Below are 25,045 nucleotides of genomic sequence, written 5' to 3'. Positions count from 1 at the left end.
AACTTCCCTTTACCACCCTGGCTCCACTGTTTCCCACCTCATCATCTATTTGGGACGCCTCATTACAGTGTTCCCATAGCCAAGATGCTGCAATAAAAGTCACCACCTTTCCAGAACAACTTTATCCAAAAACGCATCCACTTCTAGAAAAGAAATGAACTGTTCACCGTGTGCATTCCCTTTGTACCTGTCTTGCGAGTGCTTTTTCCTGTCCTAGAGCTTCTACGCAGTGCTATGTCAGTGGCCTTGACAATGACAGGACACTGTTTGGCAAGGCTGCCAATTGTGAGGATCCTGGAAAATCCTTACATCAGGTTTTCTTTCTAATTAATGAAAACAAACTTAAATGCTATGACTGGCTGTATATTTCTTTAATTTCATTGTTACACTTAATCTTATACAGAACTAATTTATTCCTACTTGTAATATGCCCTGGGTAAAAGCAGCTGAGGTGACTTGATGGGGAATTGTGGTTTGGGCCTTCATTGACCAAGTGTTTTTGATCCTGAAGGATTAGAAAGGGACCAAATCGTAAAAAGGTAAGCTCCAACAGAAATCAAGCAGAGTGCGCAAACAGACAGCCTATGACGTGAGAACCAAAAGATAAACACCTTAGCAGAATCTCAGAAGCCCAGATGTGGAGTTAGAGCCAAGACAAAATAACTGGATGCCAAGACCACTATGTTTTCCTTGCTTTGGCCAGGCACTGGCATTGAAATGTTTACAAGCTGATAGGAGTCTGAGCATGGGAAGCCAGAGATCTTGAAATTGTGACCTGGCTTGGGTGGGCAGATGGATAAATGACACCTTTTGTAATTGGGCCATTCAAGAATAGTGAGGCAATCATTGGGATAAATTGGTCTCCATAGGCTTTGCTGTGTGAAGAAAATATAAGTTGAGATTCCCTGAGCACAGAAATTGTAGAGGTATTACGGGTCCTATTGACTGATGCAACGGTACCTGGGGGTAGATCATGGAGATTGCTCTTCTACCCAGGGCATAATTGTAGTACTGTTGCTCTTTGATACCACTGTTCAGACATTAGCATGTGGCAGGTCTTAATTATACTGAATAAAATATGACAACTGTCCCCCATAAGGGTTATCACTTTGAAGCATTTCAGGGCGGCACAGTGGCGCAGTGGTTAGCACCGCAGCCTCACAGCTCCAGTGACCTGGGTTCAATTCTGGGTACTGCCTGTGTGGAGTTTGCAAGTTCTCCCTGTGTCTGCGTGGGTTTCCTCCGGGTGCTCCGGTTTCCTCCCATATGCCAAAGACTTGCAGGTTGATAGGTAAATTGGCCATTAGCAATTGCCCCTAGTATAGGTAGGTGGTAGGGAAAATATAGGGAATGGTGGGGATGTGGTAGGAATATGGAATTAGTGTAGGATTAGTATAAATGGGTGGTTGATGGTTGGCACAGACTCGGTGGGCTGAAGAGCCTGTTTCAGTGCTGTATCTCTAAAAAAAAAAGAACTTGAGAATAACGAGTTAAAGGACTACTCCAACGTCCATCACAATGCACCGAGCATCCCAGTGTGCATGCTCATCAGCATTCTCCTGTATGCCGTCTGATCAAAGTCCTCATTTGAGTCCCCTGTAGCAGAACTCGCCTGTGATTTTGCCCCCGTTGAGATGGCACATGAGCTACCCTTTCTCCCTGGCCTGGCTGCAGCCCAATCATGCCCAGTAACTCACCACATGCAGATTCTGACTCTATACTAGCCTGTAAAGGTCATGCAGTGCCAGTATCTGAGCTGGTGGCTGCAAGTGTCAGATCAAGTGATGGTGCTTCTTCATCGGTTCTGTGGTGTTGCTCTCTCTTTGTTGAGGTCACGGGTCTGGAAGATACTGTTGGAAGAGCCTTGGTGAGTTGCTGCAGTGCATCTTGTATATCGTACACACTGCTGCCACTGTGTGTCTATGGTGGAGGGAGTGAATATTTAAGGTTGTGAATGGGGTGCCAATCAAGTGGGCTGCTTTATCCTGGATGGTATCAAGCTTCATGGATGTTTTTGGAGCTGCATTCATCCAGGCAAGTGGAGAGTATTCCATCACACTCCTAACTTGTGCCTTGGAGATGGTGGACTGGCTTTGGGGAGTCAAGAGGTGAGTTACTCATCACATAATTCCCAGCCTCTGACCTGCTCTTGTAGCCACAGTATTTATGTGGCTGGTTCAGTTCAGTTTCTGGTCAATGGTAGCCTCCAGGATGTTGATGGCGTGGGATTCAACGATGGTAATGCCATGAATGTCAAGAGGAGATGGTTAGATTCTCTCTTATAGAGAGAGATACAGCACCAAAACAGGCCCTTCAGCCCACTGAGTCTGTGCCGACCAACAACCACCCATTTATACTAATCCTACATTAATCCCATATTCCCTACCACATCCCCTCAATACTCCTACCACCTACCTACACTAGGGGCAATTTACAATGGCCAATTTACCTATCAACCTGCAAGTCTTTGGCTGTGGGAGGAAACCGGAGCACCCGGCGGAAACCCATGCGGTCACAGGGAGAACTTGCAAACTCTGCACAGGCAGTACCCAGAACCGAACCCGGGTCACTGGAGCTATGAGGGTGCAGTGCTAACCACTGCGCCACTGTGCTGCCCAATGCCGCTCTTGTTGGAGATCATCATTGCTTGGCACTTGTGTAGTGCAAATGTTTCTTGCCACTTATCAGCCCAAGCCTGAATGTTGTACAGGTCTTAGAAACTAGGAGCAGGAGTAGGCCATTCGGCCCTTCAATTTGATCATGGCTGATCATCCAACTCAGTAGCCTGTTCCGGCTTTCGCCCCATTCCCTTTGATCCCTTTAGACCCAAGAGCTATATCTAACTCCTTCTTGAAAACATACAATGTTTTGGCCTCAACTGCTTTCTGTGGTAGCGAATTCCACAGGCTCACCACTTGCTGGATGAAGACATTTCTCCTCATCTCAGTCCTGAGAGGTTTACCCCGTAACCGTAGACTATGACCCCTGGTTCTGGACTCCTCCACCATCAGGAACATCCTTCCTGCATCTACCCTGTCAAGTCCTGTTAGAGTTTTATTGGTTTCTATGAGATTCCCCCCTCACTCTTCTGAACTCCAGCGAATATAGTCCTAACCGACTCAATTTCTCCTCATACGTCAGTCCTGCCATCCCAGGAATCAGTCTGGTAAACCTTCGCTGCACTCCCTCTATGGCAAGAACATCCTTCCTCAGATAAGGAGACCAAAACTGCACACAATATTCCAGGTGTGGTATCACCAAGGCCCTGTATAATTGCAGCAAGACATCCCTGCTCGTGTACTCGAATCCTCTCACTATGAAGGCCAACATACCATTTGCCTTTTTTACTGCCTGTTGCACCTGCATGCTTACCTTCAGCGACTGGTGTACGAGAACACCCAGGTCTCGCTGCATATTCCCCTCTCTCAGTTTATAACCATTCAGATAATAATCTGCCTTCCTGTTTTTGCTACCAAAGTGAATAACCTCACATTTATCCACATTATACTGCAACTGCCATGCATTAGCCCACTCACTCAACTTGTCCAAATCACCCTGAAGCTTCTCTGCATCCTCCTCACAACTCACCCTCCCACCCAGTTTTGTGTCATCTGCAAATTTGGATATATTACATTTAGTTCCCTCATCTAAATTATTAATGTATATTATGAATAGCTGGGGTCCTAGCACCAGTCCCTGCGGTACCCCGCTAGTCACTGCCTGCCATTCGGAAAAAGAACCATTTATCCCTACTTTTTGTTTCCTGTCCGCCAACCAATTTTCTATCCATCGCAATACACTACCCCCAATCCCATGCGCTTTCATTTTACATGCCAATCTCTTATGTGGGACTTTGTCGAAAGACTTCTGGAAGTCCAAATGAACCACATCCACTGGCTCCCCCTCATCAACTCTACTAGTTACATCCTCGAAGAATTCTAGTAGATTTGTCAAGCATGATTTCCCTTTCGTAAATCCATGCTGACTCTGCCCGATTCCACCACTATTCTCTGAGTGCTCTGCTATAAAATCTTTGATAATGGACTCTAGAATTTTCCCCACCACCGTCAGGCTGACTGGTCTATAATTCCCTGCTTTCTCTCTACCTCCCTTTTTAAATAGTGGGGTTACATTAGCTACCCTCCAATCTGTAGGAACTGTTCCAGAGGCTATAGAATCTTGGAAGATGACCACCAATGCATCCACTATTTCCAGGGCCACTTCCTTAAGTACTCTGGGATGCATACCATCAGGCCCTGGGGATTTATTGGCCTTCAATCCCACCAATTTCCCCAACACCATTTCTCTACTAATACTGATTTCTTTCAGTTCCTCTCTCTCACTAAGCCCTGTGTTCCCCAGCATTTCTGGTATGATATTTGTGTCCTCCTTTGTGAAGACAGAACCAAAGTATAGTTTAGAGATACAGCACTGAAACAAGCCCTTCGGCCCACCGAGTCTGTGTCGACCATCAACCACCCATTTATACTAATCCTACATTCCTACCACATCCCCACCTGTCCCTATATTTCCCTACCACCTACCCACACTAGGAGCAATTTATAATGTCCAATTAACCTATCAACCAGCAAGTCTTTGGCATGTGGGAGGAAACCGGAGCACCCGGAGGAAACCCACGCAGACATAGGGAGAACTTACAAACTCCACACAGGCAGTACCCAGAATTGAACCCGGGTCGCTGGAGCTGTGAGGCTGCAGTGCTAACCACTGCGCCGCCCTTTTAGTTGGTCAGCCACTTCTTTATTCCCCATAATAATTTCCCCTGTTTCTGACTGTAAGGGACCTACATTTGTCTTCAATCTTTTTCTCTTCACATACCTATAGAACTTTTGCAGTCAGTTTTTGTGTTCCCCACAAGCTTACTCTCGTACTCTATTTTCCCCTTTGTATTCAATCCCTTGGTCCTCCTTTGCTGAAATCTGAACTGCTCCCAATCCTCAGGTCTGTTGTTTTTCCTGGCAAATTTATATGCCTCTTCCTTGGATCTAATGCTATCTCCAATTTCCCTTGTAAGCCATGGTTTGGCTACCTTTCCCATTTTACTTTTGCACCAGACAGGGATAAACAATTGTTGCAGTTCATCCATGCACTCTTTAAATGTTTGCTATTGCCTATCCACCGTCATCCCTTTAAGTAATGTTTCCCAATCTGTCATGGCCAACTCGCGCCTCATGTCTTCGTAGTTTCCTTTATTAAGATTCAGGACCCTTGACTCAGAATCAACCATGTCACTCTCCATCTTAATGAAGAATTCTATCATAATATGGTCGCTCGTCCCCAAGGGGTCTCTCACCACTATATTGTCAATTATTCCTCTCTTTACATAATATCCAGTCTAGGATGGCCTGTTCTCTACTTGGTTCCTCAACGTCTTGCTGCATATGGACACTGCTTCGGTATCTGAGGAGTTCTGAATGGTGCTGAACATCGTACAATTATCAACGAACATCCCCACTTCTGACCTTCTGATGGAGGGAAGGTCATTGATGAAGCAGCTGAAGATGGTTGGGCCTAGGACACTACCCTGAGGAGATCCTGCAGCAATGTCCTGGGGCTGCACCATTTCCCGAGTTGCCGCTGACACGAAAGGCACGTCATCAGCCTGGGGCTCAGCATGGACCTGACCTCCCACAGTCTTCCATCTGCCAGTGGCCTGGGCTGACACAGCCTCTGTCAGCTGCCCTGGCACATCTGAGCTGTGCCCAAATCTAAACACGTACGACTACCCACCGATGTGAATGTATCTGTGCTAGTGGAGTGTGGAGGAGAATGATGTGACAGTGGACTCTCTGAGGCTGCCTCCTCTTCCTCAGAGATGGCCGACTGTCCCCCAGCCTCTAGACCTCCTCCCTCGTCATTCATCGACTCTGGAGGGACTATGCAGAGGAATGCATTGATCGAACAGGCACCTTTCACTGAGATGCAGCCATGCCTCAGGCCCTATTTCCAACTCCATAACCCAATTGCCACAGCTGGGCGGTCACTCTCTCTCCATCAAATGCAGTCTCTCATCCTGCCTGACAGCAGTCAGGCAGGGGCTGGGTTACACCAGGCAGCAGTCAGACAAGGGCTGTTAGTCCTTTAAATATGGCGCCTGGAGCTTCCGCAGTATCATCTGATCTGGCTTCGCCGCCTCCGCTGCCACTTCTGTCCTCACAGTGGATGACCCTGCACCTCCCAAACTTTAATTGGCCGGTCGCTGTTTAATTGCGTTCAACCAGCTGCTCATTGCCCCAACCACTGCTGCACCCACTTCTGGTCCTGACGTCAGGACCTGCGGCCCACAAATAAATCTCAGCCCTTAGCATCATCAGATTATAGTCATCAAATCATATAATCATTGCAGCACAGAATGAGGCCATTCGGCCCATCAATGTGCTGTAAAATGATCCATTCGGTCCCATTCCCCTGCTCTATCTCCATTGTTTATTTCTCTCAAGTGCCCATCCAATTTCCTTTTGAAATCATTCATCATCTCCACTTGCACCACCCTCATGAGCAGCAAGTTCCAGGTCATTACCACTCGCTGTGTAAAAAAGTTCTTCCTCACATCCCCCCTGAATCTCTTGCCCAAAACCTTAAATCTGTGTCCCCAAGTACCATCAGCTAATGGAACAGCTTTTCTTTCTCTGTCTTATCAAAACCTGTCATAATCTTCTACACCTTTATCAAATCTCCCCTCAATTTCCTTTGCTCCAAGAAGAACAACCCAGCTTCTCCAACCTAAACTTGTTAGCTGTCAGTCCCTTCACATGCTCTCTCTTTGCTTCTCTTATTCCTTTTTTCACTTCCCATTTGAACTTTCTGTATTCAGCCTGGTTCTCACTTGTATTAACAACCTAACATCTGTCAGACGCACCTGTTTTCTGCGTTATTTTACTGTCTTTCTCTTTCATCATCGAGGGAGCTTTGGCTTTGTTTGTCTACATTTCCCCTTGTTGTATGTCTATGGCTTGCTGGCCTATTATCATCTGAGGTCTGGGGCTTTTACCCATGGGGAGACTAACTTTGATCACCATTGTGTCTACCTTGCTCAGTGACATCCTTGACCCTGGCACCAGGGAGGCAGCATACTATTCTGGATTCATATCTGCAGCTGCAGAAATGCCTGTTTGTAATGTGTACCTCTGTAAATAAATGTTTATAAAAATGTGTAAAGTTTGCCTCCAGCTCTATCCTTCACCACCTGGCTTTCTGGAATAGAACATTCCCATCAATTGTGGGATACCTTGTTCTGCAAGAGAGAGGGCAGGATATCAGTGATTGTGTTGCACTGTGTTTGGTTGATGTGCTTGCCATGGTTGAATAGCTGGATGTATGGGGAGACAGCGAGAGGTGGATATGAGACTGGCATCATTGGAAATGTGTGAATGTTAGGTGGACTATCAAATGTTAGGTGTGAGTTCTAACTACTAGGGACTGGTGATGAGTGAGTGATGGGGGTGTGGTGCATTGAGAAGTTGGTTATGCATTGGGTATGACATGTCTTTTGAAGATGCATTCTTCAACTGACCTTGACCAGCTACGTGAGGTCATTAAGCTTCTTCCAGCACTGCCCTCAGGGCCAGACTCTGGGAGTTCATCTCTCTGGTCACCTTCCTTGATTCCCTTTGAGCAGCATTTCTTGAGGACCTCCTGGCCCCTGCGGAAACATGGCATCTCTCCTCTTGTCGATTTCCATGATGGAAGCTTCCAGTGCCTCATCCATTAATTTTGGGCCTCTCTCTGCCCGAGTGCTCCATTTCCCTTCTCTCCAAATGCAGCACTGCCAGTCAGCCACCTCTTTCCCTTTAAGGGGGCAGACCACTTATAAGAGCTGGAGACTAGCTGGAACATGTGCTAGCCTCACAGACTGTTCGGCCCCCTGTTGAGTGCACAGCTAGCCAGCAGCGTGGGTCACACTGGGCTGCACGTTGAAATCATTCAAGTGATGAGGCAGCAAAAAGTTTGTGTGCTGCCTGCCTCATTGGGAACTGACACAGGAGATCACAAACTGCAATTCACGTGCTCAAAAATGGGTGTGGAGAAGTTTGTAGCAGAATGTTTCAAAGAGGACTGTAAGCTTCATGCTGTGTAGAGTTTATAAGTAGGAGCTGATTGCAGGTGCCTGTGCCTTTATTTCCAGTTTCCTCTTTCTGAAGGCCACTAATGTGGGATAGGATACCACAAGCCTGCTTGCACCAGCGCATATGTGGAAATTTTACTTGTCTGAGCCTGGCTCTAAATATAAGACATATAAAAAACAAAGAACTCAGCAGAAACTTTACTTAGAGACTGATGAGAATGTAGAACATGCTACCACATGAAGTGGTTGAGGCGAATAGCATAGATGCATTTAAGGGGAAGCTGGATAAGCACATTAGTGAGAAAGGAATAGAAGGAAATATTGAAAGGGTGAGAGGAAGTAAGATGGGGAGAGACTCGTGTAGAACATAAACTATTTGGGCCAAAAGCCCCATTTCTGATGTTGTAAATTTCTATGTAATTCTATGCAACAAGACCACCTGTCCATAAGGTATTTGAAGTTTCTTGATTGGAAAAATATGAAAAAGTTGTGAACCTATGCTTACAACATAGGGAAATCCACAATCATTTATGTCACAGGTTCACTAAAAGGGATCATGCCAGGAATGAATAATGTCTCCAGTAAAAGCGTTTTACAGAATAGCTAGTCAGCCAGACTGTAATATCAGGGGTAGATGATAAGTTAACCTGAAAGCCATAAGCATTTTGCAATTCAAATTTACAATCCAGAAATAAAAGAAAAAAAAAGAATGAAGATACTGATTAGAAAGCAGTGAAAGATAATGCGACGAATGAGAGGGAGCGGTCAGGAAGTGAAAAGATACTAGAAAAATAAAAGGGAATGAAAATAGCTAATTAAGGCTGTTCTGACTTTAAAACTTTTAACTGCATCCTTCATTTGGTTGTCTGTTTCTCCAAACCTCACTTTTCACTTCATTCGCCTATTTTGGAGCATTTTATGTGTTGACCTTTTCCATACCTTTTGACAGCTTCACTGACATGATCTTTGCATGTCATCCATCAATTTTTCCACTCTTGTTGGTATTCCAAACCACCTATTTGCAGGTTATTAATCCCATTGCTTGTCTTTTTGTTACAGAAATCAGCATACCTGACTTTTATTTGTTTTTTTTCCCCCTCAGCTATTTTGTTCAGTTCTATTTAGGAGTCTGCTTATCTTTTTGTCCTGATGAAGACTTTGTATCCAAAATATTAATCGGCGTTTTGCCTTTTGACATTCTGACAGATCTTATTTCTAGCATTTTCTAAATTAACAATTCATGTTTTATTTTCCATTTCAGTATTTGCACTGGAGTGCTGACTAGGGTTGCATTAGAGTGCTAAAGTGGAAGTTTTGTGACTGAGGGTAATTAAGGGTTAATTTTATCTTAAGTCTAGACTGTCTTTTATTGAGCAGATTAACTTAACAGTTGCTGTTTGGGTTGGAAAAGGTGAGTTTTAGACCAGCTTTAAACAGGGTTCACTCACGCTCAGCTTGCAACTGCACCTTGTTATAATTAGAGAATTGGCTTAAACCAGTTTTCAGGGGCGAGAGTCAGTCAGTATAGAAGTGGGCCAGCTACAGTGGTGACTTGGGTTGCATTAGAGTGCTAAAGTGGAAGTTTTGTGACTGATGAAGTTCGGTGAGGAGGGAGCGAGGAGCTCCTTTCATTTCCTCCCTATCCTCAAAGAGCGTGAGGGGAGCTGAGAGTTTCCAAAGAGCACAGCTAACTGGTGAGTAAGTCCTGGTGGGTATTTTTCAAACTGGATTGAATTGTAAGTCATTGTTTTAGCAAGACTTAGTTGTTTTTTAAAAAATTATAATAGTCTTCGAAAGTTTTAAATTTAAAGGGTTTAGTCATGGCAGGAGAGCTTAAAGCTGTGGCTTGCTCCTCTTGCTGCATGTGGGAATCCGGGAACATTTCCAGTCTCCGGGACCAGCATGTGTGCAGGAAGTGTGTCCAGCCGCAGCTCCTGGAAGCTCGGGTTTCAGAACTGGAATGGCGGCTGGAAACACTGTGGAGCATCCGCGAGTCTGAGAGCATTGTGGATAGCACGTATAGAGAGGTGGTCACACCGCAGCTGAAGGGACTTAAGGAATGGAATGGGTGACCACCAGGCAGTCCAAGAGAAACAGGCAGGTAGTTCAGGAATCCCCTGGGGTCCCGCTTTCAAATTGGTATTCCATTTTGGAAGCTGATGAGGCTGGTTCCTCCAGGGAGTGCGGACAGAACCGAGCTTCTGGCACGTTAAGCAGCCTGTCTGTACAGGAAGCGGGAAAGAGAGGAACAGCAATAGTAATAGGGGATTCTATAGTCAGGGGAACAGATAGACGCTACTGTGGCCGTCAACGTGACTCCAGGATGGTGTGTTGCCTCCCTGGTGCCAGGGTCCGGGATGTCACTGAACGGCTGCAGGGCATCCTGAAAGAGGAAGGTGATGAGGCAGAGGTCATGGTACATGTTGGTACCAATGACATAGGTAGAAAGAGGGATGAGGTCTTGCATCAAGAATTGAGGGAGTTAGACAGTAGACTAAAAAGCAGGACCTCACGGGTTGTAATCTCTGGATTACTCCCAGTGCCACGTGCTAGCGAGTATAGAAATAGGAGAATAGCACAGATGAACGCGTGGCTTAAGAGTTGGTGCAGTAGGGAGGGTTTTAGATTCCTGGACCACTGGGACCGTTTCTGGGGAAGGTGGGATCTGTACAAGCGGGACGGTCTACATCTGAACCAGAGGGGGACTAACATCCTTGCTGGTGGGTTTGCGAGTGCTGTTGGGAAGAGTTTAAACTAATTTGGCATGGGGAGGGGATGCAGACTCCTAGCAGAATAGGGACACAACTAAACACAGGAAAGCGAACAAGTCAGAGGGAATACAGCGGATGTAAGTTTCAAGGGAGTAAGACCAGGATGGAAGGCCTCTACTTTAATGCCAGGAGTATTTCAGATAAAACGGATGAGTTAAGGGCAAGGATTGACACGTGGAATTGTGATATAGTAATCATCACGGAGACATGGTTGAGGGAGGGGCAGGATTGGCAGCTCAATATCCCAGGATATAGAATCTTCAGGTGAGACAGAGGAGGGGGTAAAAGAGGAGGGAGCATTGCAATATTAGTTAAGGAGTCAGTTACTGCAGTAAGGAGAGATGATATCTTGAAGGGGGCATCAAATGAAGCTTTATGGGTAGAGTTTAGGATTAAAAAAGGGACAGCCACATTGCTAGGTGTTTATTATAGACCCCCAGATAGTCAGCGGGAAATTGAGAAGCAAATATGTGTGCAATTTGCAGAGGTGTGTAAAAATAATAATAGGGTAATTATATTAGGTGATTTCAACTTTCCCAACATTAATTGGGATAGTCATCGTGTTAAGGGCTTAGAGTGGAGTTCTTAAAATATATACAGGAGAACATTTTAGCTCAAATAAATAGGGTGCAGTGCTAGACCTAATTCTGGGGAATGAAGCCGGACAGGTGGTTGATGTTTTGGTGGGGGTGCATTTTGGTGATAGCGACCACAACATGGTACAATTTAAGCTTGTTATGGACAAAGAAATAGACAAGTTGCAAAAAAAAGGTTTTGGATTGGGGGAGAGCGAATTTTAGTAAAATAAGGCAGGATCTGGCCAAGGTAGACAGGAAAGAGTTACTTGTAGGGAAATCTACAGAAGAACAGTGGGGGGCATTCAAAAAGGAAATGGGAAGGGTACAGGCCCAACATGTTCCCTCTAGGGTAATAGGAAGGAGCAACAAGCCCAGAGAACCATGGATGACCAGAAACATTCAGGGTACGATGAGAAGGAAAAGAGAGGCTTTTAGCAAATACAAGGAGAGCAAATCAATGGAAACATTAGTGGAGTACAGAAAGTGTAGGATGGAGCTTAAGAAAACAATTAGGAGAGCAAAGAGGGGATATGAGAAAGCTCTGGCTGGTAAAAGTAGGGAAAATCCCAAGATATTCTAGAAGTATATCAATGGGAAGAGGATAACCAGGGAAAGAGTAGGACCCATTAGGGACCAAGGGGGAAATTTGTGGGTGGAGCCAGAGGACATTGGTAGGGTGTTGAACGAATACTTCACATCTGTCTTCACTCAAGAGAATGAGGATATAGATATGGAACTTAGAGAGAGAGACTGTGAGGTTCTTGAGTAAATTGTCATAGGGAGTGACAAGGTATTGGAGGTTTTGGAAGTCTTAAAAGTGGACAAATCTCCTGGACTGGACGATTTGTGTCCCAGGATGCTGTGGGAGGCGAGGGTGGAGATTGCAGGGACTCTGACCCAAATTTATAATTCCCCTCTGGCCACGGGGGAGGTGCCAGAGGACTGGAGAACAGCTAATGTGGTCCCACTATTTAAGAAAGGTTGTAGAGATAAGCCAGGGAACTACAGACCAGTGAGTCTCACGTCAGTGGTAGGGAAACTATTGGAGAAAACTCTGAAGGAGAGAATCTATCTCCACTTGGAGAGGCAAAATTTGATTAGGAATAGTCAGCATGGCTTTGTCAGAGGCAGGTCATGCCTAACAAATTTGATTGAATTTTTTGAGCATGTGACCAGGTGTGTAGATGAGGGTATAGCAGTTGATGTAGTTTACATGGATTTCAGCAAAGCCTTTGACAAGGTCCCACATGGGAGACTTATCAAGAAAGCAAATGCACAAGGGATACAAGGTAACTTGATAAGGTGGATTCAAAATTGGCTTAGCTGTAGGAGACAGAGAGTGATGACAGACGGCTGTTTTAGTGACTGGAAGCCAGTGTCCAGTGGTGTACCACAGGTATCTGTGCTGGGTCCCCTATTGTTTGTCATTTATATAAACAACATAGTTGACGATGTGGGGGTAGGATCTCCGCTTCTTGCTGGAACAGAGGCCCAACCAGTCCCCATCCACCAACACCCTCCTCCGCCTGGCTGAACTTGTTCTCACATTGAACAACTTCTCCTTCAACTCCATGCATTTCCTTCAAGTAAAAGGTGTCGCTATGGGTACCCGCATGGGTCCTAGTTATGCCTGTCTTTTTGTGGGATATGTCGAGCATTCTTTGTTCCAGTCCTACTCAGGCCCCCTCCCCCAACTCTTTTTCCGGTACATTGATGACTGTATCGGTGCCGTTTCCTGCTCCCGCCCCGAACTAGAAAACTTTATCAACTTTGCTTCCAATTTCCACCCTTCTCTCAACTTTACATGGTCCATCTCTGACACTTCCCTTCCCTTCCTCGACTTCTCTGTCTCCATCTCTGGGGATAGGTTGTCTACCAATATCCATTATAAGCCCACTGACTCCCACAGCTACCTCGACTACACTTCTTCACACCCTACCTCCTGTAAGGACTCCATTCCATTCTCCCAGTTTCTCCGTCTCCGACGCATCTGCTCTGATGATGCTACCTTCCATGACGGTGCTTCTGATATGACCTCCTTTTTCCTCAACCGAGGATTTCCCCCCACTGTGGTTGACAGGGCCCTCAACCGTGTCCGACCCATTCCCCGCACCTCTACCCTCACCCCTTCCCCTCCCTCCCAGAACCGTGACAGGGTTCCCCTTGTCCTCACTTTTCATCCCACCAGCCTCCATATCCAAAGGATCATCCTCCGCCATTTTCGCCACCTCCAGCGTGATGCCACTACCAGTCGCATCTTCCCCTCCCTTCCCCTGTCAGCATTCCGAAGGGATCGTTCCCTCCGCGACACCCTGGTCCACTCCTCCATTACCCCCACCACCTCGTCCCCGTCCCAGGGCACCTTCCCTTGCAATCGCAGGAGGTGTAATACCTGTCCCTTTACCTCCTCTCTCCTCACTATCCCAGGCCCCAAACACTCCTTTCAGGTGAAGCAGCGATTTACATGTACTTCTTTCAATGTAGTATACTGTATTCGCTGCTCACAGTGTGGTCTCCTCTACATTGGGGAGACCAAGCGCAGACTGGGTGACCGCTTTGCGGAACATCTCCGCTCAGTCCGCAAGCAGGACCCTGAGCTTCCGGTTGCTTGCCATTTCAACACTCCCCCCTGCTCTCATGCTCACATCTCTGTCCTGGGATTGCTGCAGTGTTCCAGTGAACATCAACGCAAGCTCGAGGAACAGCATCTCATCTACCGATTAGGCACACTACAGCCTGCCGGTCTGAACATTGAGTTCAATAATTTCAGAGCATGACAGCCCCCCACTTTACTTTCATTTTTAGTCATTTTTAGTTATTTTTTCTTCCTTTTTTTTTTGGCATTCCTTTTTACATTTTTTACAATCTTTTTTTGTATTTATTTCAGTTCATCTTAGTTTGTTCAGTTTGCTCACCTACTGTTTTTTTCAGGTTGTTTTTCTTCAGGTTTGCACTTGCTGATGTTCAATATTCAGTATATTCACACCTAATCTGTACTAATGCTTTGTCTTTCAACACACCATTAACATATTGTTTGCCTTTGCTCCGTGACCTTTTGGTCAGCTATGTGGCCTGGTCCAATCTGCACCTTCTCCTTTGTTATCTCTTGCCCAACCCCCACCTCACTTGTTTATAATCTGTGACTTTTCTAATATTTGTCAGTTCCGAAGAAGGGTCACTGACCCGAAACGTTAACTCTGCTTCTCTTTCCACAGATGCTGCCAGACCTGCTGAGTGAATCCAGCATTTCTTGTTTTTGTTTCAGATTTCCAGCATCCGCAGTATTTTGCTTTTATTATATGGGGGTAGGATCAGTAAGTTTGCGGATGACACAAAGATTGGCCAAATGGTTAACAGTGAGGTGGAGTGTCTTAGGTTACAGGAAGATATAGACGGGATGGATAAATGGGCAGAAAAGTGGCAGATGGAATTTAACGCTGAAAAGTGTGAGGTGATACACTTTGGAAGGAGTAATGTGACATGGAAGTATTCAATGAATGGCCTGACACTGGGAAGTTCCGAGGAACAAAGGGACCTTGGCGTGTTTGTCCATAGATCTCTGAAGGCAGAAGGGCAGGTTAATAGGGTGGTGAAAAAGGCATATGGGACACTTGCCTTTATCAATCGAGGCATAGATTACAAAAACAAGGAGGTCATATTGGAGTTGTACAGAACTTTGGTAAGGCCACAGCTGGAGTACTGTGTGCGATTCTGGTCACCACATTATAGGAAGGACGTGATTGCATTGGAGGGGGTGCAGAGGCGATTCACCAGGATGTTGCCTGGGATGGAACATTTAAGTTATGAACAGAGGTTGGATAGGCTTGGGTTGTTTTCGCTGGAGCAGAGAAGACTGAGGGGTGACCTGATCGAGGTGTACAAGATTATGAGGGGCATGGACAGGGTGGATAGGGAGCAGCTGTTCCCCTTAGTTGAAGGGTCAGTTATGAGGGGTCACAAGTTTAAGTTGAGGGGCAGGAGGTTTAAGGGGGATTTGAGGAAGAACTTTTTTACCCAGAGGTGGTGACAGTCTGGAATGCCCTGCCTGGGAGGGTGGTAGAGGCAGGTTGCCTCACATCCTTTAAAAAGTACCTGGATGAGCACTTGGCACGTCATAACATTCAAGGCTATGGGCCAAGTGCTGGCAAATGGGATTAGGTAGACTGGTCAAGTGTCTTCAATGCATCGGTGCAGGCTCGATGCGCTGAAGGGCCTCTTCTGCACTGTATTATTCTGTGATTCTGTATTTTCTGTTGCAATGATTTGATTTATTTCCTGATTTTTAAACTCGTTCTTTGGGATGTGGGCATTGCTGGCAAGGCTGGCATTTGAGTCCTTCCTTAGTTGCTCTTGAGAAGGTAGGGGTGAGTCTTCTTGAAATGCTGCAGTCCATATAGTGAAGGTTCTTGCACAATGCTGTTGGGCAGGGATTTCCAGAATTTTAATTCAGCAGCAATGAAGGAACGGCGATAGATTTCTAAGCCAGGATCCCTTGGAGGTAATGATGTTGCCATGCACCTGCTCGTCTTGTCCTTCCAGGCGATGGTGGTAGCGGGTTTGGGAGTTGCAAGTTACTCAGGGTGAAGGCATGGGATGCTTTTTAAGTTGGTGGATGGACTGCCGATTTTACCATTTCTCCGCTTTATTCTTTTGTTCTTGTACTTCACATTTTGTGCTCATTTGTTTCTTGTTTCACTGACAGTTCGTTTGTTTCTTAACTTGGAGTTTGGGTTATATGAACTGATTTTTTTTCTCTTTGCTGCTGATTTTCCTGTACATCTCTGCACCGACATACGATGGGGGGTGGGGGAGAGGCGCAGGAGGCGGAGTCTACCCAGAATCCTTAGCGACATGAACCCGCTGTATCTCCGCTGCAGATGACAGTTTTTGCGCAGGCGCCAGAAAGTCGTGCAAGATGGCGGTTGACTGGCTTGGGTTTGGTTATGCAGCGCTGGTGGCGTCAGGAGGGGTGTTAGGTTATGTCAAGGCGGGTAAGAGTTTCAGGTGTTTATGACAAAATATGGATTAGGTGCCTGGCGCAGATGTGATCTCGGGTCCTGCCTCGGTGATGTCTGAGTGTGGGACCTCTCGGGCTGTTGATGTCTTTCCGATTGAGTCCCCCTCCTCGGTGATGTCTCTGAGTGAAGGTTACGAGAAAAGATATTGAATGGAATACAAAAACGTTTTATAAACACAAAATGTAAGACGTTAGCTCGGGGGAAAAAGTTGGGCATGTGAAGGACCCAAAGGGAAATCGCCGTGTGGAGGCAGAGAACATGGTTATAGTACGAAATGAGTACTTTCCATATGTCTTCACAAATGAAATGATGTGAAGGTTACACTGAAAGAGCGAGTTGGAAATAGATACATCTTCCAATCTTCATTGGATGCAGGAGTAGAGCCAGAGGATTGCTAATGTTAAGTCGCTATGAAAGAAAGGGGAGAGGGATAAAGCAGGAAACTATAGGCTGAATTTTACTAGCCCGTGGGGGGAGGGTGCTGGAAAATTCTATTCAGAGAGGCCTGCCATGACCCCTGATGCTGAGAAGGCCCCATTGCATTTTGCTGGCCTTGGTGCCACTGCCTTAATATTAAAATTCAGTTAAAAAAACATGCAAATTAACTTACCTTGTCCCGACAGCCGCCCCATGCCAATATTCCAGCTGCCGCCCGGAACTTGGTTTGGAGTTCTGAGGTGTGACACTGAGGAGTGAAATTATCGGGGGTTGCGGGGGTGGATAGTGGAGAGCGGGGAAAACACTTTGTGTTGGCTGATGGATGGTGGGAAGGGGCTGAAGTGCAAAGGTAATGAGGTTGGTGGGGGGAAGTTTGGGTTGGGAATAAAGTTTATTTCGGTTCCATAGGCCTAAAGACAAACATTTGGTGGGGGGTGTGTGGCAGGGCCTCCAGCTTTTATTTAATTTTTTAAAGACAGTGTGTCTTTTAAAAATTTAAATGTCTTCTACAGGCTTGAAGCCCTTTAAAAATGCTGCCGGTACCTGCGAGGTGGCACCAGACCCCATTGCCAGGGATGTTGCAGCTGCCCCCTCTACGTCATCAGGGTGGCCACTCCGCCCCCTCCATTTAAATGAGCCCCCATGCATGATTTTGAGAAGTGTAGATGAGAAGAGAGACCTTGGTGTCCATATGCACAAATCCTCAAGGGGCAAGTGATGAGGTGAGTAATAAAGTGTATGGGTTATTTGGATTTATAATTAGAGGCATAGAATATAACAGCAAAGACATCATGCTAGAGTTTTATAAATCACTGGTTAGGCCTGAAGTGGAGTATTGTGGACAATTCTGACCACACTTCAGGAAAAATGTAAAAGCTTTAGAAGGGTATAGAGGAGGTTTATTAGGAAAGAGGGACTTTATGGAATGGAAGGTTGGATAAGATTGGACTGTTCTCTTTGGTACTGTGAAGGTTAAGTAGTTACCTGATAGGTTTTGATCAAGTAGGAGAAAATCTATTTCCTCTGGCGAGTGGGACAATAACCATAGGTCATAGATTTCAAGTCATTGTTAAAAAATCTCTAGGGGAGTTGAAAAATCACTGAGTTATTAGTATCTGGACTGCTCCATCAGAAAAGGTGGTGGAATCTGAATTCATACATCATTTTAAGAGAATTGGACAGGTACTTGAGGATGAGAAACCTCCTGAGTGATGGACAAAAAGCAGGGGTGTAGGACTAATCATGACTGCATTCTCAAGAGCCAGCACAGGCAAGATGGGCCGAGTAGTCTCCTCTTGTGTTGTAAACTTGTGTGATTCTGAGATATCTGTATGATCTCTCATAATGTTACACTCACCTTGTTAGTCTCCTTGGTAAATACTGAAGAAAATTAACTATTCAATATTTCTGCCATATTGCTGTTATTACATGTGAGTTTAGCTTGTGCATCCCTTTAGTAGTCCTCTCCCTATACTGATTTTTCTTTAGTTATTCATGTCTTTGTGCTTTTTGCATTCAAAGAACAGTACAGCACAGGAACAGGCCATTTGGCCCTCCAAGCCTGCGCCGATCACGATGCCTGTCTAAACTAAAACCTTCAGCACTTCTGGGGTCCATATCCCTCTATTCCCATCCTATTCATGTATTTGTCAAGATGCCTCTTAAACGTTACTATCGTACCTGCTTCCACCTCCTCCCCCGGCAGCACGTTCCAGGCACTCACCACCCTCTGTGTAAAAAAAAAACTTGCCTCGCACATCCCCTCTAAACTTTGCCCCTCTCACCTTCAGCCTATGTCCCCTAGTAACTGACTCTTCCACCCTGGGGAAAAAGCTTCTGACTGTCCACTCTGTCCATGCCACTCATAACTTTGTAAACCTCTATCAGGTCGCCTCTCCACCTCTGTCGTTCCAGCGAAAACAATCTGAGTTTATCCAACCTCTCCTCATAGCTAATACCCTCCAGACCAGGAAACATCCTGGTAAACCTCTTCTGTACCTTCTCCAAAGCCTCCACATCCTTCTGGTAGTGTGGCGACCAGAATTGTACACAATATTCCAAGTGTGGCCTAACTAAGGTTCTGTACAGCTGCAGCATGACTTGCCAATTTTTATACTCTATGCCCCAACCGATGAAAGCAAGCATGCCGTATGCCTTCTTGACTACCTTATCCACCTGCGTTGCCACTTTCAGTGACCTGTGGACCTGTACGCCCAGGTCTCTCTGCCTGTCGATACTCCTAAGGGTTCTGCCATTTACTGTATACTTCCCATGTGCATTAGACCTTCCAAAACGCATTACCTCACATTTGTCCAGATTAAACTCCATCTGCCATTTCTCCGCCCAAAACTCCAACCGATCTATATCCTGCTGTTCCTCTGACAATCCTCATCACTATCCGCAACTCCACCAACCTTTGTGTCGTCCGCAAACTTACTAATCAGACCAGCTGCATTTTCCTGCAAATCATTTATATATACTACAAACAGCAAAGGTCCCAGCACTGATCCCTGTGGAACACCACTAGTCACAGCCATCCATGAGAGGGGCAAAGTTTAGAGGGGATGTGCGAGGCAAGTTCTTTACACAGAGGGTGGTGAGTGCCTGGGACTTGCTGCCGGGGGAGGTGGTGGAAGCAGGTACGATAACGACGTTTAAGAGGCATCTTGACAAATACATGAATAGGATGGGAATAGAGAGATACGGTCCCCGGAAGTGCAGAAGGTTTTATTTTAGACAGGCATCAAGGTCAGCGCAGACTTGGAGGGCTGAATGGCCTGTTCCTGTGCTGTACTGTTCTTTGTTATTCAGAAAAGCACCCTTCCACTGCTATTCTCTGTCTTCTATGACCAAGCCAGTTCTGTATCCATCTTGCAAGCTCACCTCTGATTCCATGTGACTTCACCTTTTGTACCTGTCTGCCATGCGGGACCTTGTTATAGGCTTTACTGAAGTCCATGTAGACAACATCCACTGCCCTTCCTTCATAATTTTATTTTGTTGATTTGCTTTGCTTTCCTAATTGTTTTTTGAGTACTTTCCTAACCTCTCTTCCTTTTTTTTTATCATCGTCTCATTTATTGTCTAAGCATTTAGTGTATGCCTTTTTCTTGAGTTTCAATTTTGCTCTTATCTCTCTATTCATCCGTGGTGTTTCATTATTGGCTGGTTTGTTCTTTTCAGTGGAATATATTTCTCTTAAACTCTTGATCACCATTTTAAGTATTTCTCACTGCTGTCTTCTTTGTCAGTTTATTTTCCGGTTTATCTTTTCAAGTTCCATTCTCATCACCTCAAAATAGCTTTTTTCCAATCTATTACTTTGATCTTTCTCAGTCAGTATTTTATGTTAGTATGTCAGTATGTTATGATAGCTCTTGCCTCGATATTCCCGTACACGTCCCTTATCTGCTCTGGTTCGGTCCCCATTATTAGATCCAATAGTGATTCCTCTCTTGGACTAATTTATGTTCTGGCTAAGAAAATTTGCCAGTTTATTTGGAGTTATTTGAAATCACCCACGATGATTCTGAAACAAGTAGAAAGCATTGAATAGATTTGCCTAAATATTTCTTCCTTCACTTCCCTTTCACTATTAAATAATCTGCAGAATGCTCCTATTAAAGTGATTGATCTCCTTTTATCCTTTGATCTTTCCCTAACTGAGCCACCTCCCTCCACCCCCCCCCAACCCCCCCCTCCCGTCGTCTGATGATGAATCTCTGAGTGAGGCTCCTCATTCTGGGCTGGTGTTGTCTCTTTGCAGGTGAAACCCCTACCAACAGGCTGGATCTTGACCTGCTGTAGCCCCGTTTCTCCAGAACCCTGAGTAACTCGCTGGCTCATAATTTTCCCTTCTGCTTATTTTGTCTTTTCCTTTTGCGCACTGTCTGCCACCCACCCCCCATATTGCATTACAGTCTTTTATAATTTTCAACTAACTATGTTCTGTACTTGACGCTAACAGTACATTTATTCAGCTCTGCCTGTTGGTTAAATGTGTCCCTAGTGCTGCACAAAGCAGAATAGAGCAACAAGGTTTTGCATTCCATCCCTGGTCTGGGATGAGTTATCCAAACACAACTTGGACAGCATTGGGAGTACTTCAGTTAGCCTTGGAATTTATGCTGTAAGAAGGGTAAAAGTGAAAAAGGTTCCAGCTCTTACTCACTAAGCAACCTGTCAGAAGTGCATGCTTGTAGATGTTGGGCTCAGTTGTAAATTTGAAAGATATAATCAATTCCTTAGCCAACATTGACTTGTGAAAATGGCCATTTGTTTGCCTTTGGTGCTGTGTGATGTGGTAGAGGGGTACTGGTGCCTGTGGTTCAGGGTAATTTGGTTGAAGGGTTGTTTTTGCGATGGTGTTCTATTGTGGAAAATCCGATTATGTTCCCCATCTAAACTGTTCCAACAAATCAATTTATTTTTCTCTCAATAATGGCAGTAAAACTTTTCTTTAATGTGGGCTCATTGAATGTTATTTCACCTTAGCAGCATGACACCATTTCTTTTACTTTGATCTTTTGATGAGAATAGAAGTTTGCACATTTTAAGCTCTATGACCTAGCTGTCAAAGAAGCTAAAAGAGAGTCAATGCCTTAAAAGAACTTTACATTCAAACGTTTTCTGGGAAAGTGGCTTAAATATTTCTTAAAACTCATGACTCTAGGTTGTTTATTAGCCTTTGGCAAAATTGTGGAATTACATAGTTTACATTGGGTTAGGAACCTATTGCCATTTATTTTGTGTTGCATACATTACAAGGTTGGCTACTGCAAAATTAGGTTCAAAACCTGTACATGAGCATTTTAAAGGTTGAATAAGTTCTTCTACTGGATTTTGTAGCTATCATTTGAAAGCAGCTTTACAGATTTCCAGCTAGAGCTTTTACAAGAGGGTGTGCAACATTTTCTGCCCCTTCTTGTTATCTGAGTACATAACTCATTATTTCTCAAAGCACAAAAACTTGCAATATTGCAGTTTGCCAATGGATTGTTAAAAGACTGCTAAACTGAAGATAACAGAGCTGAGCCGCAGTACATATATAGCAAACGAAAGAGTTTGTTTGTCCAACTCCCATTCACGCATGTAACTGGCAAATTAACTGAAGTAAAATAAATTCATAGAGTTGGCAATCCATAAAATTTATTTTAGATTTTTTTTTTCAAGGACCCCAGTGTGAATTCACATCATTTGGTTAAGTGAGTGGGCAAAGATCTGGCAAATTGAGTATAACGTGGGAAAATGTGAAAATGTCCATTTTGGCAGGAAGAATAACGAAGCATATTATCTAAATGGTGAGAGATTGCAGAGCTCTGGGATGCAGAGGGATCAGGGTGTCCTAGTGCATGATTCGCAAAAGGTTAATCTGCAGAAACAGTAAGTAAGTAGGAAAACTAATAAAATGTTATCGTTTATTGGAAAGGGAATTGAATACGAAAGTAGGGAGGTTATGCTTCAGTTATACAAGGCATTGGTGAGACTACATTTGGAGTACTGTGTACAGTATTGGTCTCCTTATTTAACGAAGGATGTAAATGTGTTGGAAGCAGTTCAGAGAAGGTTTACTAGCCTAATAGCTGGAATGGGTGGGTTGTCTTGTGAGAAAATGTTGGACAGGCTAGGCTTGTATCTGCTGGAGTTTAGAAGAGTAAGAGGCAACTTGATTGAAAAATATAAGATTCTGACGAGTCTTGACGTGGAAAGGATGTTTCCTCTTGTGGGAGAATCTAGAACTAGGGCTCACTGTTTAAAAATAAGGAGTCGCCCATTTAAGACAGAGATGACGAGTAATTTTTTTCTCTGAGGGTCGTGAGTCTTTGGAACTCTTTCTCAAAAGGTGGTGGAAGTAGAGTCTTTGAATATTTTTAAGGCAGAGGTAGATAGATTCTTGATAAGCAAGGGGGTGAAAGGTTATTGGGGGTAGGCGGGAATGTGGAGTTGAAGTTACAATCAGATCAGCCATGATCTTGTTGAATGGCAGAGCAGGCTTGAGGGGCTGAGTGGCCTACTCCTCCTAATTCGTATGTTCATAAAGATTCATTTTCACAATGAGAGGAGATAATCCTACTCCTATTTCCTATGTTCCTAGTTGACTGCAGGATTTGTTTTCTTAATTATGGTAGTTTTGATTTTGAGGACTCGACTGATGCTCAGTGGGTTTTAACTGGTCAGTAGCTGAGCCATATGAACAAGATAAGCTCCAGTCTTTGTCTGTGTTGAGTTATCTGATCTCGGCCAGAACAGAAGTAGGGGCATTTGGCATCCATTGGTGGGGCGAGGTTTGGGGTGGCAGGGAGAAATTGGTCAAGGTTCCCACTCATGAGGTTTGGGTGAAGGCCAAATTGGATTCGTATGTGATGCACCTCAACCTGCAGGCAGGTTGCTTGCCAGCATTACCGGTCTAGGCTCCTACATCAATACCACTTAGGTGGAGTATTGGGGATGCTCATGGATCTGTACTCAAAATCGGGAGCCTTTGTTTTCATGGAGACGAGAGGAAATTGAATTAAAAATATCAGTTAATTACCTGGGTTTAAAATGTATTAAAAATTTTATGATCTCTGCATTGATCAGCAAAAATGTCCTGGATATGTCGGAAAGCATCCAGGTTGAATTTTATAAGAACCATATAGTTTCTACAAAAGAAAACACAGGCAGGTTAGGTAAGTCAAAGTGTAGTTGGCAGTCATTGGCACCCAGTTTTATCTTGTGATAACATACCCTTATAATGCAGTAATGAATTACCTCAAAGGTGACTGCTTAAAGTTTATATTCTTTTAGAGAAGAGAGAAGGTTCACTGTGTACATTGTATAAGAAAAATGAAACATCCCATGCGTTCCAAGGCGTTACACTTAAAATTGGCTAAAAGCATGTGGACTTGCATTCAATGAGTACAGCTCATATTGTACAAAAATAAATTATTTTTATATAAAGTTGCAAGTCCTTGTATTGACTTTGTGATATCATGAATGGTGAGTACAGTATTTTAAAGATGCTTAACTCCATTGGTTTGTAAACCTCTCCAAACAGAAGTGCTGAGAGTGCAATAAAATTCCTGCTTCATTTCGGGAGATAAGTTTCGATGTGTGTAGTTTCAAGCAATGCCCTCTGGTTTTACCCATCTGTCTTTGCATGCTCACGAACGAAAAGTGCTGGAAATCCTAGTATTACAGAAGCATAGGGTGGAATTTTAACCTCTAAGAATGGGTGGGTGAGATTAAAATTAAATTTTATAGCAGGACACAACTTGCCTCAGTTCCAGATTTAACAAGGATGCGTTTGGATGCCAGTGTGAAACCTACACACTGAAGTCGGGGATTTAATAATTGGATGCCGGTGGGGTATTGACTAAATTAGGGGATGTTAATGGGCTTTCTTATAAAGTGTTTTTAACTTGTCTGCTAATTTTACTTGAGCCCCAAGGATTTCCCAGGGCTCAGGAAACTGATGAGGGTAACAGAAGTGAATTTAAGCAATAGTTCAGATGGATATTTACACTTCTCATTCCATCTGAATGTAGTTCGCTTATTGCAAATTGTGTCTCATTTCCCTTTGGCAAATGTCTGGCGGAGAGTGCTTTTGTAATTACAGCTTTTCTTCAACCTCTTAAGAACAAAGAACATAAATAGAAGCAGGAGTCAGCCATTCAGCCCTTCGAGCCTGCTCCGCCATTCAATGAGAACATGGCTGATCTATTTCAACACCACTTTCCTGCACTATTCCCTTAACCTTTGTTTTTAATGTATCTGTCGATCTCAGTCTTGAACATACTCAATGACTGAACCTCCACAGCCCTCTAGGGCAGAGGATTCCAAAGATTTAACACCCTCTGAATGAAGAAAATGCTCCTCATCTCAGTCCTAAATGGTCTGCTCCTTACTCTGAGACTGTGTCCCCTGGTTATGGACTCCTCAGTCAGGGGAAACATCCTTCCTGCATCAACTCTGTCGAACCCTGTATGTTTGAATGAGATCACCACTCATTCTTCTAAACTCCAGAGAATAAAGGCACAGTTTGTTTAATTTTTCCTTATAGGACAATCCCTCCATTCCAGGAATTAGTTTGTTGAACCTTCGTTGCATTCCCTCTATGGCAAGTATATCTTTCCTTAGGTACAGAGACCAAAACTGCACACAATACTCCAGGTG

At 44.5% G+C, this 25,045-nt stretch overlaps 1 protein-coding gene across 2 annotated transcripts in view; it reads left to right on the top strand.

Annotated features, from left to right (window-relative positions):
• The first annotated feature begins 16,313 nt into the window (after nt 1-16,313).
• tmem14ca (transmembrane protein 14Ca) overlaps nt 16,314-25,045 on the top strand; it is a 35,063-nt gene continuing 26,331 nt past the window's right edge. The window contains exon 1 of one of the 2 annotated variants that reach the window (XR_010976827.1): nt 16,314-16,426. Coding sequence is in view for 1 of the 2 variants with exons in the window: in XM_068050374.1 (XP_067906475.1) it covers nt 16,351-16,426 (76 nt within the window). In the remaining variant the exon portion in view is untranslated. The remainder of the gene's footprint in view (nt 16,427-25,045) is intronic. The other variant, XM_068050374.1, reaches the window with a different exon arrangement.

Source organism: Heterodontus francisci, chromosome 2 (genome assembly GCF_036365525.1).
Source record: "Heterodontus francisci isolate sHetFra1 chromosome 2, sHetFra1.hap1, whole genome shotgun sequence".
Classification (NCBI taxonomy): domain Eukaryota; kingdom Metazoa; phylum Chordata; class Chondrichthyes; order Heterodontiformes; family Heterodontidae; genus Heterodontus; species Heterodontus francisci.
The sequence above is the reverse complement of the archived record's forward strand: the minus strand, read 5'-3'. Positions and strand labels throughout refer to the sequence as shown.